This window comes from Nelumbo lutea, chromosome 2, assembly GCF_056320005.1.
Source record: "Nelumbo lutea isolate HS-2025 chromosome 2, American lotus-T2T, whole genome shotgun sequence".
In the NCBI taxonomy this organism is placed as follows: domain Eukaryota; kingdom Viridiplantae; phylum Streptophyta; class Magnoliopsida; order Proteales; family Nelumbonaceae; genus Nelumbo; species Nelumbo lutea.
The window spans coordinates 103,042,567-103,059,046 of record NC_142685.1 but is presented as its reverse complement, the minus strand read 5'-3'; the positions used below and the strand labels follow the sequence as shown (position 1 = coordinate 103,059,046).

The 16,480-nt window shown below is 38.0% G+C and overlaps 1 protein-coding gene across 4 annotated transcripts in view; it reads left to right on the top strand.

Moving 5' to 3' along the window:
- Nucleotides 1–16,480, top strand: part of LOC148872420 (protein SEMI-ROLLED LEAF 2-like) — a 144,896-nt gene that overhangs the window by 86,584 nt on the left and 41,832 nt on the right. For all 4 annotated transcript variants that reach the window (XR_016106491.1, XR_016106490.1, XM_088967339.1 and 1 more), the window contains 6 exons: nt 4,221–4,375; nt 4,470–4,666; nt 4,810–5,102; nt 5,269–5,418; nt 5,514–5,927; nt 6,029–6,178. Coding sequence is in view for 2 of the 4 variants with exons in the window: in XM_088967339.1 (XP_088823465.1) it covers nt 4,221–4,375; nt 4,470–4,666; nt 4,810–5,102; nt 5,269–5,418; nt 5,514–5,927; nt 6,029–6,178 (1,359 nt within the window). In the remaining 2 variants the exon portion in view is untranslated. The remainder of the gene's footprint in view (nt 1–4,220; nt 4,376–4,469; nt 4,667–4,809; nt 5,103–5,268; nt 5,419–5,513; nt 5,928–6,028; nt 6,179–16,480) is intronic.

The window sequence follows — 16,480 nt, the reverse complement described above, 5'->3', positions numbered from 1 at the left end:
ACATCTCATGCCTCTAGGTAGTGGAACGCCTTGCATCACGCCTCCATGTTTTAAAACATTGTGTGTGATTTACATCAACAATTTTATTTCTTTCTTAGTTGCGGGGACCCATGCAATGCACGGGATTTGTCAAGGGAAAATAAAATAACAGAAACTACTCATTATTATAAAAAATGTAATGTTATTTAAAATAATTCATCTTTATTTTACTACTTTATTATAAAAATAATTTAATAATTTAGTAATTTAGATTAATTATATTAATTATTTTAACAAAATGCTAATTATTTAATAAAATAATTAATTTTCATATTATTTGTTAGTGTTCTATTTTATTCATTTTATCTTACTAATGATTAAATGTAATAATTTTTTATAAATATTACTTAAATATTTAAAATACTTATATATTAGTAAATATATAAAATTAGGTTGTAGTCATAATTAAATTAATCTAAGCTCAACATCGAGGCTTAAGACTTGAGGTTGGGCTTGGGTTGACCCTCAACCTGACCCAACTTGCCCAAGTTGCACCCTAAGAACAATGTGACATGTGTAATTGGATTGAACCAAACTGAGTATAACCCATGCATTACTTTTTGGTTTTAACTACTTTTAGATAAAAGTTATTATTATTATTGCCAAAGTAGCTATATGGGATGGGCTACCCCCGCTATGTAGACCAATGACCTAAAAAAGTAAAATATCTCGAGCAAAATTTTGATAATGTATTAACAGTTTTTAAGGTTGTTTATCCCAACTCAGCCCATACCCTAAGCATAATAATATTTGTCTAGACTTAGGATAGATAGATTTGCCCATATTAGTTGTAAAACTAGGATTTCTTTTACAAATTAAAATTTTCTTAGGGAGTTCCTCCTAAGTAACTCGATCAATGCAACTTAATAAACCAATGTAATAGCCTTCCCAAAGGAGTTCTTAGTACTGATATTAGCTTAAGTAGATTTTGTTATGTTAATTAATGATTATTGTTATTTATTCAACTATGAATAACTGATAATAATTGAAGGGGATAGAAGAGTAAGGGGTAGACCAAAAAGAACATGGGTTGTAGTAAGAAATGGTTTAAGCACTAATAATTTAATAGCAATAAGGCTTTAAATAGAATGGAATGGCAAAACACCACTCATGTAACTTATACAATTTTTTACAATTTTTAAATGGAGTTCCAATGGATTTCGTAATTTTACTACTACTATTACTACTACTACTACTACTATTATCAATTTAAAGATATAACTCTTTTGCTAGAATTTAAACTGATAAATTAGTACATGGTTATCAGGTTAAAGAATTTGATATGCTTTTCAAAAAGTAAAGGATATTTTTATTTTCATATTGGAAAAGCTGTCCACCCAATTATTAATAATGGGTTGGATCAATGCTCATGTTTTATGATGGAAAGGTCATTAAGAGAATGCTAACCAAGCAAAATGCCAATAACATGATAAACTTTAGGGTCAGTTTGGAAGGAGTATAAATGCAAATATGTGGAGTGCAAAACCTTATATTTTGTATTATTTTATATGTATTTGCACTGTATATATTTGCATTTTTACTCTTTCCAAATTGAGCCTTAATAGTTCTTCAACTTCCTGTATATTGATTTTAGATTTGGTTGTTTTCAAGAATTCTAACCTGACTCGATACTTCAGCTCCAAAATCTAGATCAGATTGTTGTGGTCGGATATACATCCCAATGTCCATTTTTGCTCTAGTGGTTATCCATTTTTATTAATTTTAAATGGAACAAAAAAAGTTATTAATGAAACCATATTTTACTATATAATATATTAATTATAATAGTAAATCCTTTTCGGCAAAGTACGATAGGCCCACTGCAGAATTCCGATTTTCACTGTAGATGTACAACAATTTAAAATGTCAATTACCCCCACCCTATGCATCAATGCCTGCCCATGAATTGGCATCAATTCTGAGCTGGCACCTACTCCAACGTTGGGACTATGAATTTTGGCGCTGGGCTGAACCGTCATTCACCCAATCCTTTTAAGATAATTGTTAAAGAGGCATTAAGACATCAATGATGATGAGAATAGGTCTAATTTAAATGACCAACAACGATTACAATTTGTCATGCAAACAATTTCAGTACGCCAGCAACACAAAGTCAGTTGTTGAATCAATACAAATAAAAGAAGAAACTGTAAACAAAACAAAACGATAAAGCAATTTAATTGGATAAAAAATAAATTACCCACCATACTTTTTTCACTCTAGAAATAATTGGATAAAAAATATTCAGAAGAAAAAGTTTAACAAAAATAAATGAAGAATTGACACTTGAGCTTTAATTACAGAATTGGATAAAAATGTACATTGATAAAATCCTACCAAAAAGAATACTAAGGCTCAGTTTGGATGGAGTACAAATACAAATATGTAGAGTGTAAATCCTTATATTTTATATTATTTTATATACATTTGCACCATACGTATTTATATTTGTATTTGTATTCCTTCCAAACTGAGCCTTAAATATTAATTAAAATATATTTATAATTTTTTTAGGTCCAAAGTTCTCTACAACACACTTTTACACACCCTGAAAACGTTTTCCCACCGGGGACGAATGCCAAACCTTTCCTTTTCCCCATGCACACGCAGCACATCCCATCCATCGCAGCTCCTACTTCTTTATGTCTCTCTCCAGCCATGTCGTCCGCTCCCATAAGCAATCTCATCAATGATGACCTTACCTCGGAATCTTATTCCGCCCTATGACACTCCACTATGCTATCGTCAAGTTCATCCTGGACTCTACCAGAATCTAACCTACAAAAGTTGGATCCACATCCTGGACTCTATCGCCTGAAGTTGGTTCTCACCCATCAGTCTTCCCTTGTGTTTATATTGGAAGGGTCCGAAGGGCTTAGGTGGTCCAATAGTATTTCATCTCATTCAATCCCAGCCATTCCTTGAGATTCTTCCACCTTGTACCCCTCCCACTATCCTACTCTCCATTACTTCATTACTTCTTTGATTTCAGGAGACCCCCAGTGTTTTGTCTCTCTGCCCATTCCTGCAAATCCAAGATTGTTATTTCATAGTCTATCTAATTCTTTCGTTTTTCTTAGGAATAAAGCAAGACAAAATAGAATAAAAGAGAAAATACGGAGGAATATACATGAGGGATAATACATTAATTAAATGGCCCAAAATCATCCATAGGAATCTCATGAGCACCTTCAACTTAAATGATGGAGACTCCAATACATAACCAAAATGACAAAATAACAAATAATGAAAAAGAATTAAACTGGAGAGAATAAAAAAATGTTGAAATGAAAGACAAATAAAATTCTTACAAAATAGGCAAGTCGGCTCCAAATGTAGAGTAGTTTCACTTAGGAGTGATAATTGCCTTTCCGATCTCCTCTTCGTCAGCTTGTAGTTTCCTCTAACATGGAAGAATCCCAAACCAATTGATGTCTTCTATCAAGGAATCGGAAAAAATTATGGCAAATATTCCAACAAACCCAGCCCCAACTCCACAAAATCTTCTATAAAATTTTGAAGTTTTATTTTATCATTTCGTTCATTCCAAATATTCCATGCCATTTATTCTTTGCTATCAGTCTCTTCGTTTCTTCTTTGTTGCAAAATAGCCTGCAGCCATGATAAATAGCTTTATAAGATAAATTCCCCTCCAAGAGACATTTCTGAACTGTACTCAAAAGCTGGGATATAGGCATTAGAAAACAAAACTTGCATACCACAATGGGATGTTGAGATGTTGAGAGTTTTAGTTAAATGAAAAGGCACATTGTAGGAGATTTTTTGAAAGTCTAATATAGATGGGAGGTTTTCAATGGTGACCTTCCCTCTTTAATGCTGTCGGAAGACACCTCGTTAAAGAAACTAGTCACCCTCTTTCATGTGTTGTTTTGGAAGATAAAACATTAATTTGCATGACTCATCAGACATGGGAAAATCAAACGACTCAAAGAGTAATTGAAAAGTAAAAAAAAAGCAAAACAAAGAGATAGAAAAATACTAAAAAGGAGAAAATAGATAAATACCTTTACTGAAAGGAGAGGCCTGCTTACATGGACAGACCGATTTATATATATATATATATATATATGACCTTCCTTTTCTTTTATTTTCCCTTCCTTCATATAAAGAACTTTTGCTTGCTATTATCCATAAACACTTGTCTTTTGTCCTTTCAATAGGTTGTATCAGTAATATTGGATAATTATGGGGATCCTAAGAAAAACATTGAAGATCTTGAAGTTGAGGGCCATGTATCTCCCTCTCCAGATGACATGATAGGAGTTCCTTCTTGGAGTAAGATTGTAAATGACAAAGGCGAATTAATTGTGACTGTGTAAGTCCTCATGTCTCAATATCACATAAATGCATTTACATATTTTTATGATACTAATCATGTGTGGTCATATGTATTTGTTGCCCTTCAATAGGGAAAATGCCAAAAACCCTCAATTCTGGTCTAGAGTTTGCTTGCATAATGTGACCAAGTTAGCAAAAGAGGCAACAACTGTTAGACGTGTTTTGGAATCACTATTTCGTTATTTTGATAGTGGAAATCTCTGGTCTCCTACACATGGGGTTGCTCTTTCTGTTTTGTCAAACATGCAATCATTAATGGAAGACTCTGGTATTCATTATGTTTTGTTATTATCACTTATAAATTACCACTTCCTGTCATATCTTTACACTCATTTTATAAATTTTCTGTTGTTTTTCCTCTATGTTGACCTAGTTCTTTATTCTTCTTTTATCATTCTGTTCAATTTACAGGGCAGAACACGCACTTGTTGTTGTCCATATTAATTAAGCATCTTGATCACAAGAATGTCCTTAAACAGCCAGATATACAGTTAAACATTCTTGAGGTTGCCACCTCTCTTTCTAAACACACAAAGGTCCAAGCTTCTGTAGCAATAATTGCTGCAGCATCTGACCTGATGAAGCATTTGCGGAAAAGTATACATTGTTCACTTAATGACTCAGACCTTGGAGTAGACATAATTAAATGGAACCAAAAGTTTCGAGAGGTAGTTGACCAGTGTCTTGTGCAAGTAATAAATAAGGTAAACCTTTTAATGTCTCATTGATACTTATTCAAACTTGACCCTTAGTACTTCATGGGTCTTAGAGACCTCAAGCTATTACTGCTTATGACACAAATGCTTTTTTTGCACTTCAGAATGTTTCTCAATTTGTAATGTTGTAAATTGATTTACCATTGTTAAACAGGTCGGAGATGCAGGACCTGTTATTGACATGATAGCTGTGATGTTGGAAAACATATCAACAATTACTGTTATAGCAAGAACTACAATATCCGCCGCTTATCGCGCTGCTCAAATAGCAGCATCTATACCGAATTTATCATATAAAAACAAGGCATGAAACTTATTTTTCTCTAATATTTTAATGTTTTATCACATTTTTATAGTCATATTGATGGACTTACATTTGAATCACCTTTTGTTCTGTAGGCATTTCCTGAAGCATTATTCCATCAACTTCTCTTAGCCATGGTCCATCCAGACCGAGAAACACGTGTAGCAGCTCATCGCATCTTTTCTGTTGTTCTTGTTCCATCTTCTGTTTGCCCCCAACAATGCTCAGCTGTTCCACACACGTTAAAAGCCAATGATCTCCGAAGGACACTATCGAGAACCGTATCTGTCTTTTCTTCTTCAGCTGCTCTTTTTGAGAAGCTAAAGAAGGAGAAAAGTTCCCATCAAGAGAATATCCATAAAGAAATCGATGATGTGAAATTAAAAACTAATTCTAGTTCAGTATTTAGCAGATTGAGGTCTTCTTATAGTAGAGCTTATAGTGTTAAAGATTCCCCTTTCCCTTTAACACCAGAGGAGCAACCCATGATCAATCCAAAAAAGGAAGTGGTATATCCTAGTGCTTCTTCATTCCTTTTAATCCAATTCAAACTTTTAATTCTTCTTCACCACCATCTAACATGACCCCTCTCATGTTTACTAAACATCAGGACCCAATTTACCTTAGGTTGAGCACTCGGCAGATTACTCTCCTGCTTTCATCACTCTGGGCACAGGCTCTCTCTCCTCACAATATGCCTGAAAATTTTGTGGCGATTTCCCATACATACTGCCTGGTATTGTTGTTTTCTCGAGCCAAGGTAATATTGGTCTTCCTTCTAGGTTGATACATGGTGCAATGTCTTCCTTTTGGATTCACCCGTGATTGTTGTGAACTTCTAATAAATAAATTCAAAACTTTTTCTCTTGGATTGTTTCAAATGGATAATTTATCTAAAAGATTTCTCATGTCTCAATTGTAGTTCTACTTGATCCTTCACACATTTCTTGGGGCAACATGCACACTTTATTTTTTTTGGATAATAAAATGTAAATTCATTAAAAAGAAAAAAAGAATGAAGAAAGTATAGGTGACAAGAAATACCAGGAGAAAAAAAATAATAACCACCGCTCCCTAAGAACATCACACCATTTATTAGATCAGATCAATCCCCAAATGAAGAACATTCATGTCATAGACTAAGTTATCAACCACCAAATTCAAAGGAAATTTCCTTAAAAAACATTAACCTTGTAGAGATGCAGTGAGGGATACTTAATTGTTTGTATATTTTTTTTATATGCAGCTATATGCTCCCCATCTTTATTTCTAATTCTTTCAGGATGTTGTTCTTGTTTTTCTCTCTGTTACAGTCGACAAGGGTATTTTTGACAATGTATCATCTTTTTATCAAGTCATATAAAAGCCAATGAAAGAAGCAGCAGAACCAAACATTCTGCTCTCTCTTTCTCTCATTCTTTCTTCTCTTCTCCTCTTCTTCTTCTTCTCCTTCTCCGTTCTTCTTTTTTTTTTTATTTTCTTGAACAGATTTTGTACTAAGCCTAGGACTGCTATAACAATCTTTCAAGTTGGTAGCAAAGCATGTTTAGGTTTAGGTTTAGGTCTCATGTGTTAGAATGTTAGAGTGATGTTCGGATGATAAGAGTTCTTATTAGCCCATTCTTATGTTTAACTTATCTTGTAACTGGGCTTGTGTTAATGGGCCTAATCCTGTTTAATGATTTAAGTCATCTGGGTGTCCCATCACTAATCAGGGGCATCCCAGTAATTTCTTGTACCTTGTACTATATTCATCTATAAATAAAGGACTGGTCGACTGGATAGTACAGTTTGACATTCTCTTCAGTTCTGTGGTTCTTTCTCTTCCTTGCTACTTCGAGTATAGCTCTTCAGATTACATGGTATCAGAGCATTAGCTCCTTCCTGGTTTCAGCAAGCGCACTCTTTTCTCTTGCTATCTTTTCATCTTCTCTCTTCCTTTTCTGGGTTGCTGCAGTGAAGACCTAGGAGTGTAAGAGAGTAAAGCAAGTTCGAACCTAGGGTTTCTCTTGGTTGTAGGACTCAAGGGAAGTAAGACCCAAAAGTAGATGTCCTACTAGATTATCTCCAGCAAATAGTAGCTATTGGGCTACTAAGAGAGGTCTGTATAGGACAGACCTAGTTGAGGACTGATTTCAGCAGTCCTAGCACTAGCCGAAAGGGGGAGAGCTTCCTCTACAGTTGCAGCTTTGTGCTCCAGCAAGACTTGCGCAGAACAAGTGGTAAAGACTTAGCCTTCTCTACAGTTGCAGCTTCGTGCCCCAGCAAGACTTGGGCAGAACTGTGGTAACTTCAATTACAGATTCTCTTCAGGTCGGTTATCAGTCCTACTTTGTGAACTTCAGCTACTGCACTGCACAGTTACTTCAGGTTGCAGAACAAGCCCTAACTGAAATAACTTCAGTTACTAGCACTGTGAACTAGTTCAGTTACTTCGACCAGTCCTAAACAACACTGCATAGTACCCGAACTGTGAACACTTCTACCAGCACTGTGACCACTTCGGCCAGTCCTAAACAGAACCACCTACAGCACTGTGAACAACTCTTGGGCTGAAGTCAGGATGTCCTTTGGTGAAGTTTCCTCTAGAGATAACAGACCTGTTACAAGGTCCTCAAACATGGAAAACCCTAATCTACACAGCTTGCAGATTACAAGTGTGCTGCTAGATGAGTATAACTTCAGAGAGTGGTCTGTCTCAGCAATGCTGTTCATTACCTCTCGTGAGCTCACAGGCTATTTGGATGGAGACAAGAAACAACCAGAAATTGGCAGTCCCGAATACACCATGTGGCACAAGGAAAATGCCACAGTCATGTCTTGGTTGCTGGCCTCTATGACTCATAGGGTGGCCAGAACTGTTCATCACTTCCCCACAGCTGCTAAAATTTGGGAGAAAGTATCTAAGACATATGGCCAGAAAAAGAACAATGCTAGAATCTATAGGCTGAACCAAGACATTGCAGCCCTAAGGCAAGGAGACATGTCCGTGGCAACCTACTTTGCAACACTGGAAGGCCTCTGGGAAGAGCTTGACCACCATTTGATTTTGGATTGGGAAAATGCTAATGATAAGGGGAGGCATGATAAGCAGATTGAGGAGGGCAGAGCCTTCAAGTTTCTGGCGGGTCTTGACCCTGTATATGAAGGTATAAGGTCACAGATTCTAGGGAGAGATGAATTACCTGAGCTTCACCATGTCTACTACCTGGTGAGGAATGAAGAAGTAAGGAGAAAGGAGATGCAAGTTGACTCCCAGACACAGTCAACAGAACTACCTGGAGAACATTCAGCCTTAGTCTCCACTAAGGGGAATAGATTTTCAAACAAGAAGTCCCTCAAGTTTACACATTGTGGTGGTGAGAAACACACAAAGGAGAAATGTTGGGTGCTATACCCTCATCTGAAGCCAGCTGCTCTGAGAAAGGACAAAAGGCAACATAAGGGCCACACAGCAAGTGGGAATCTTGCCACCAACAACAGTAGTGACAACTCACAGAGTATTCAGACAGTGTCATCTTCCACCGCAAGGCAGGCTGCCGACTCCTCTGGACCAAGTACTTTGGGCTTCACAGCTAGTGAGGTAGAGGTTCTCAGTCGGGCATTAGCCCGTCTGAAGAACAATTCTTTAGCTTCCACCTCTCTTGCCAAATCAGGTACAACCTCTGCATTTGGTGTATCTAGCTCCATTAATTCTACCTCTTGGGTGATTGATTCCGGAGCCACTGACCATATGACACATATGTCCTCCTTATTCACCACATATCATCTGTTGTCTGGCCAGGATAAGATGAGAATAGCTGATGGGTCCCTTTCCACCATCTCTGGAAAGGGGGTGGTTGACCTAAGCAATGATCTCTCTCTTAAATCAGTCATACATGTTCCTAGTCTTACCTCAAATCTGTTGTCTGTTTCAAAGCTTACAAAAAGCTTGAACTGCAGTATAACTTTCTTTCCTTCTCATTGTGTCTTCCAGGACAGATTGACGAGGAGAACGATTGGGAGTGGTCATGAGTATGGGGGCCTCTACTATTTTGATGAAAATGTCAGCTCAACCTTGCAAGCTTCTACTACTAGTCTAAAAAGTGTGGAGTCAATAGCTAGGCTGCACTTGTGGCATGCTAGGCTAGGTCATTTGTCCTTTTCTTCCTTAGCAATGTTGTTTCCCGGATTATGTAAGGGCATTCCGAGTCAGAGTTTAATTTGTGATGTGTGTCAAATGTCAAAACAATGTAGATCAGTGTATCCAATTTCTAGTAATGAAATTCAAGCCCCTTTTGATTTGGTTCATTCTGATGCTTGGGGTCCTTCACCCATTGTTTCCATTGATGGCTTCTGTTACTTTATCAGTTTTATTGACCATTATTCTCGGTGCACTTGGATTTATCTGTTGAAAGGACGTGAAGAAGTTCCCCGGATAACTATGATGTTTTGCAAGATGGTTGAAACACAATTTGATAAAAAGATCAAGCAATTCCGTTCAGACAATGCAACTGAATACTTTGAAAGATCCCTGAACTCATTCATGGAAGATGCAGGCATGTTACATCAATCATCATGTGCTTACACCCCTCAGCAAAATGGGGTTGCTGAGCGCAAGAACAAGCATCTATTAGAGACAGCTCGAGTCCTTCTTTTCCAGCACAATGTGCCCAAGCAATATTGGTCTCAAGCTATTCTTACTGCATCATACCTGATAAATCGGATGCCATCTAAGGTACTGGGTATGAAGACCCCTTTCTCTGTTTTGTGTCCCACTCTTCCAGAATTTCCTCTTCCCCCGCGGGTTTTTGGTTGTACATGCTTCATACATGTGAAAGATCCAAAGAAGACCAAGTTGGATCCTAAGGCTACAAAGGGAATATTTTTGGGGTACTCTCCTACGCAGAAGGGGTATAAGTGTTATGATCCTGTCTCCAAGAAAAAATGTCACTAGGGATGTAGTCTTTTTTGAGTCTCAACCTTATTTCCAGTCTTCTCAGAATCCTCTTCAGGGGGAGAGTAGTGGGTTGGAAGAGGATTCTCATTCTCCCTTCTTTTTTGTTCCCATTTCATCACCTTCCACTACTACTAGCTGTAACATTCTGGGTCAACCTAGTGAGACTTCCACTGTGCCAGTTGCTTCTCTAGATTCGGTTGATGCTCCTGAAGGTTCCAGTAAACAAGAGAAAGAGATACTTACATACAATAGAAGGAAGAAGGCCCCTCAACTTCATGATTGCAACCAGTTGAACTCAGATCAATATGTCTCTGCAATCCAAGGTAATTCTGATTCACTCAATTCAGATTTGGATCTTCCTATTGCTCTCCGTAAGCCTGTTCATTCTTGTACCACTCAGCATCCCATAGCCGATTATGTTTCTTACTCACACTTATCCCCTGCCTATCATTCCTTTGTGTCTGCTCTTTCCTCTATATGTGTCCCTTCTAGGTATTCAGAGGCGGCATCTGATCCAAGGTGGAAAGAAGCCATGAATGAGGAGATGAAAGCCCTAATAAAAGCAAGGGCATGGGAATTGGTGGACCTGCCAGAAGGGAAAGGCACTGTTGGGTGCAAGTGGGTATTCACAGTAAAGCACAGGGAAGATGGGTCAATTGAGAGGTACAAGGCCAGACTTGTGGCAAAGGGATTTACACAAAAGGAAGGAATTGACTACAAGGAAACCTTTGCCCCAGTAGCAAAGCTCAACACAATCAGGGTTCTATTGTCACTAGCAGCAAAATTCTCTTGGGAACTTCATCAGCTGGATGTGAAGAATGCCTTCCTAAATGGTGATCTTCATGAAGAGGTATTCATGGAACCCCCACCTGGATATGATGTTGGAAAGAAGGTATGTAAACTAAGGAAAGCATTATATGGTTTGAAGCAATCTCCCCGGGCATGGTTTGAGAGACTTTGTTTGGCCATGAAGAAAGTAGGGTACACTCAGAGCAGTGCAGATCATACATTGTTTACAAGGAGACAGGATGACAAACTTACAGCACTCATTGTGTATGTGGATGATATGGTGATTACTGGAAATGATGTGAAAGAGATGAAGAGGCTGAAGGAGTTCTTAGCTTCAGAATTTGAGATCAAAGACCTGGGAAATCTGAGATACTTTCTTGGAATTAAAGTTGCTAGATCAAGAGAAATAATCTACATATGTCAAAGAAAGTATGTGCTAGATCTCCTAGAGGAAATAGGCATGATGGGGTGCAGGCCAGCAGACATTCCAATAGAACCAAGCCATGGATTACAAGAATCAATGGGTGAGGAATACTGTGATAAGGAAAGGTACCAAATGTTGGTAGGAAAACTGATATACTTATCCCTTACTCGGCCAGACATTGCCTATGCAATGCATGTTGTCAGTCAATTCATGCACTCACCAAAGGCCCCTCATATGAGAGCAGTGGAAAGAATCCTCAGATACTTGAAGACTTGCCCAGGGAAAGGAATTCTATTCAGAAAAAATAGCAGACTTGAAATTGAAGCCTACACTAATGCTGATTGGGTTGGGTCCGTTGGAGACAGAAAATCAACCTCAGGTTACTGTACATTCTTGGGAGGAAACCTAGTCACATGGCGTAGTAAGAAGCAGAATGTTGTAGCTAGATCAAGTGCAGAAGCAGAATATCGGGCTATGGCACACGGGGTTTCTGAACTCTTATGGCTCAGGACTCTCCTTAATGAGCTTGGTATCAAGACTGAGGGTCCTCTCAAGCTGTATTGTGATAATAAAGCTGCTATCAACATTGCCAACAATCCTGTGCAGCATGACAAGACAAAACATATTGAAATTGATCGACACTTTGTCAGAGAGAGAATTATTTCAGGAGAACTTTGTGTGCCTTATACTCCATCAGAGATGCAGATTGCAGATGTATTAACTAAAGGGCTGGCATCAACGAAGTTCAGGGACATACTTGGCAAGCTAAACATGATTGATATTCATGCTTAGCTTGAGGGGGAGTGTTAGAATGTTAGAGTGATGTTCGGCTTATAAGAGTTCTTATTAGCCCATTCTTATGTTTAACTTATCTTGTAACTGGGCTTGTGTTAATGGGCCTAATCCTGTTTAATGATTTAAGTCATCTGGGTGTCCCATCACTAATCCGGGGCATCCCAGTAATTTCTTGTACCTTGTACTATATTCATCTATAAATAAAGGACTGGTCGACTGGATAGTACAGTTCAACATTCTCTTCAGTTCTGTGGTTCTCTTCTCTTCCTTGCTACTTCGAGTATAGCTCTTCAGATTACATCATGTATGCTTATCTCAGCCAGCTGGAGTTTTAGGCCTCTTTTGCCTGATTCTTGGAGATTAGAGGAGTTCAATGCACTACTATAGCACTTTTGTTATTTTTGTTTTGCCCAGTGACCAGGAAGAATCAGAAATACTTGTTAAATTGAGGTTTAGGGGTTAAACCTCAGGTTGAAGGTGGCACTCAGTATTTTATGGGTAGTTTTTTTGTTTTTCTTAGAGATCGACTAAAAGTGGAGGACATACAAAAGTCTCTAGAATTTGTGGCTTGAACTTTCTTGTGTTCTCTTCTGATTTCTAGGGATTTCTCCTTATTGGAACAACCAGTTTTGAGTTGCAAATGATTGGTTATAGCTTGACAACTCTATTAAAAAATCCTTTTTTTATCAGAAAATAATCAAGTGTAATATCTTGTTTGGTCTAGTATGGAAAATGTTGTTAATGAGTTTAAATCAATCGGAAAAGGAATTGTAGGGCTGGTGGTGTGATAAACAACCCTTTCTAGATTACGACCATTAAGTTTGATGGAGCAAACCATCTTGTGTTGGCTCAATCTGCAATGATGGCCATTGGAGGAAGGGGTAAGTTAGGGTATGTAAATGGTGACACAAAGATGCCAGCCAAGCAAGACCCTTCCTATGCCAAGTGGGTTTAAGAAAATTATCTAGTTATGACTTGGCTTTGCAACTCAATACACCCTCATATCAATAGAAACTATCTTTAAGCAAAGACTGCTAAAGACATCTAGGATAATATGAAGGAAACTTACTCTCAACCTCTGGATGTAGCAAGGGCCTATGAGTTAAAAACTGAAGTGACAATTCTGAAATAGGGGGAGAAGCCTGTATCGATTTATTTCTCAACTTCAAAGTCTCTATGAAATGAAATTTGTTGTTGTAGTAGATTTTATTTCTGCTATTAGAGTGTTGTCAATCTAGAGTGTTATCAACATGTTATTTTCTTTGTTTAATTATTTTATGATCAGGATGTGCTGCTAGGGATATGATTGTAATTTTATTTTTTTATTTACTTCATGTTATTATATATAAGAAGCTAGGCGCCACCAGCCCAACCTATTTTGACTCTCAAACACTTTTCTTCCTCTCTTTTCTTTTCTTCTCTCTTCTCTCCTCCCCTCTCTCCTCTCTGAAGGGATGGGAGATCCATCATATGGATGGCCGAACCTTGTAGGAAGGTTGGGAAAATGTTCAAAAATTTCTCTCTTTTCCATCTGGGAATCACATTCCTATTTAAGAAAACTGCATTTTCAAGGATTAGTCTTGAACCCAAAACTGGACTAGATCTAAAACCAAAAGGGAGGAGAGGAATATACCTAATACGAAGTAGCAGTAACTCCGAATGAAGGTGTTCACACCCAAGGAGAAGACCAAAACCTGCTTCCATTGAAGATGACACAATTTGTGATGAAATAGGATCAACAGGATGGCTCTTCAGCAAGAACCAAGATTCTACAGCAAGAATCAAACAGGGACTAGTGAGGATGACTTAAAATTGTTTCTTCAGTCAAGAAACAATATCAAGAACATTTCTTGATCAATTCCCCAAGAGGAGATCGAACCGGGTAGGGATGGCAAGAATAGGAGAGAAGTCTACGGGTTGCTATGTTAAAACTGAGGAATTCGCCCCCTATTTATAGTCTTCTTTGAATCAGCCTCCTAATCTAATTAGGAGAGAGTTTCTTGATCCAAATCTAATATTGGATTTGTACTTTTAAATGGATAAGACTTATCTTATCCTTTCAGCAAATCCTGATCAGATTATAAATCAGATCTTGCATCCTTTTAATTAACTAATTTAAGTCCAGTTCGAATTGGGCTTTAGGCCCATTAAGCTTATGTGCTCACTTACCCCTTAACCTATTGCCCATTTGGTTCTCTTTGTTGGTGTGGGACCCAAACAATGATGTATACATCAGCCACATGGGTTCATCCCAGCCTTCGATACAAGGCCTGGCTGAATTCACTGTAAGAGACAATAAACCCCTAAGTCCATCACCATGGACTCTTAATGGGCCCAACATTTATACGAAATGGTCCTTGGGTCCAACCACCTTATGAAAACCCAAGGACTGTGAGCAGATACAAGATTATTGCATTAGGTATTACCCTCAATAGTCTTACACTTACCTCTCAACCCATAATGATCAAACACTGCCCGACAAGAGAGGAACTCTCCCTCGACTGTAAGGAACAGTGTTACATTCTTTACGCACATAGATCCAAGGAATTAAAACCTTTTGCAAACTTTTTGAAACCATAATATATATATATATATATATATATATTATATTTTGCATATATATGTATATGTCTAAATAAATATATTTTGCAAAAGAAATCTCAATGTTTGAAATCAACTACTGGCAGTTTAAGTTTCCATCATAGAGTGCATTCCCCAATCATTCACCTTGTCTAACAAAGGGGTTGATGCTATCATTATGATTACTCACTCAGGTGAATTCTCGAACTGTCCCAAGATACCCAGGTTTTGACCCCCTCTAAGGATCTCACTGATTGGTACATCAAAGACAACATAATCCGACACCTAGTGCAATATCATAATCGAGTCTAAGGGTTAGGTGTAACATTACAGCTTTTCCCATTTGTCTCCAATGTCTAGGGCAATACTGGAATTTGGTCCAGTTTAGGGTTTCAAGAAAATCCACACTACATGTACCTCAGGTCTCACCCTGGTAGCTTAGACAAGCCATCCCAACCAACTTGGTGGCACATCAGTGTCAACCTTGGCAGGATAAATCTCCCCAGATCTATCCAACGGTTGTGAAGATTCTAAACTAACACGAGTCTCGTAAGTGTCCAGTTTAAGGGTATTACGCAGAAATACACCACAACGACATGAATCAATTATGTACTTTATTCATTTACAATAAATGTTAAAGGATACATCAATCTGATTGAAGCTAAGGGGATAACTTTCTAACACACTCTCTTCTAGAAAGAAAATATGGTATTAGAGCACAATTATGGGCGATAGGAGTCTTTTTTCTCCTTTAAAACACATTCACTCCACCCAGTTTTCTAATTTCTTAGATAGTGTAGGCAAGAAGCCCTAATTGGGCTGGTCAGAACCAACGATTGTTGTTTCTTATGGGTTCTTCCTTGCTCATAGCACCAAGGTAACCCTAGTAGGAGGGGGCCAATGTTGTGGAGGCTCTTTTTCCTTTGGCTAATGCTATGAAGACTTGTTCTTTGGATTTGCACCTTCGTATAGGTGTTGTATAGGGTTGTGTGATTCTCTTTGTCACAAGTATGTGCTATTATTGGTTGGTGTGTGTAGTGTGTAGTTCAATGGTTTCTGAACTATTCCCTAGACTGTTTAATTGCTGCTAGTGGATTACAGCAGTGGTTTTCTTTATTTCTGGATTGTTTAGTTGCTGCCATTGGATTTCAGCTTTATTTCAGAAGTAGAATTTTTGGTGTTTAGTTCCTTAATTGTTATTGTAAGAGGTAGTATTTGAGTGGGGGCCATAGTTGTCAAGGCGACGCCTAGGCAACAAGGCACCCTTGGAGGCTTGCCTCGCAGCAAATGTGGCAACCCAAGATACTAAGTCTGTTGGGGTGTCAACTAGTACTACTCGAGAGCACTTCACTGGTTCTAACACCAAGGAAGATATGATAGGGCCTTGTGCCAGATGGAGAGTTCAATTACCAGTACCCCTTCTACTCCATTTGTGTCTACATTAGGTAATGCAATTGTGTCCTTCCATGTCTCTACCACTAATTCCCCTTGGATCATTAACTCTAGGACCTCTAACCACATGATCGATAAGCCAA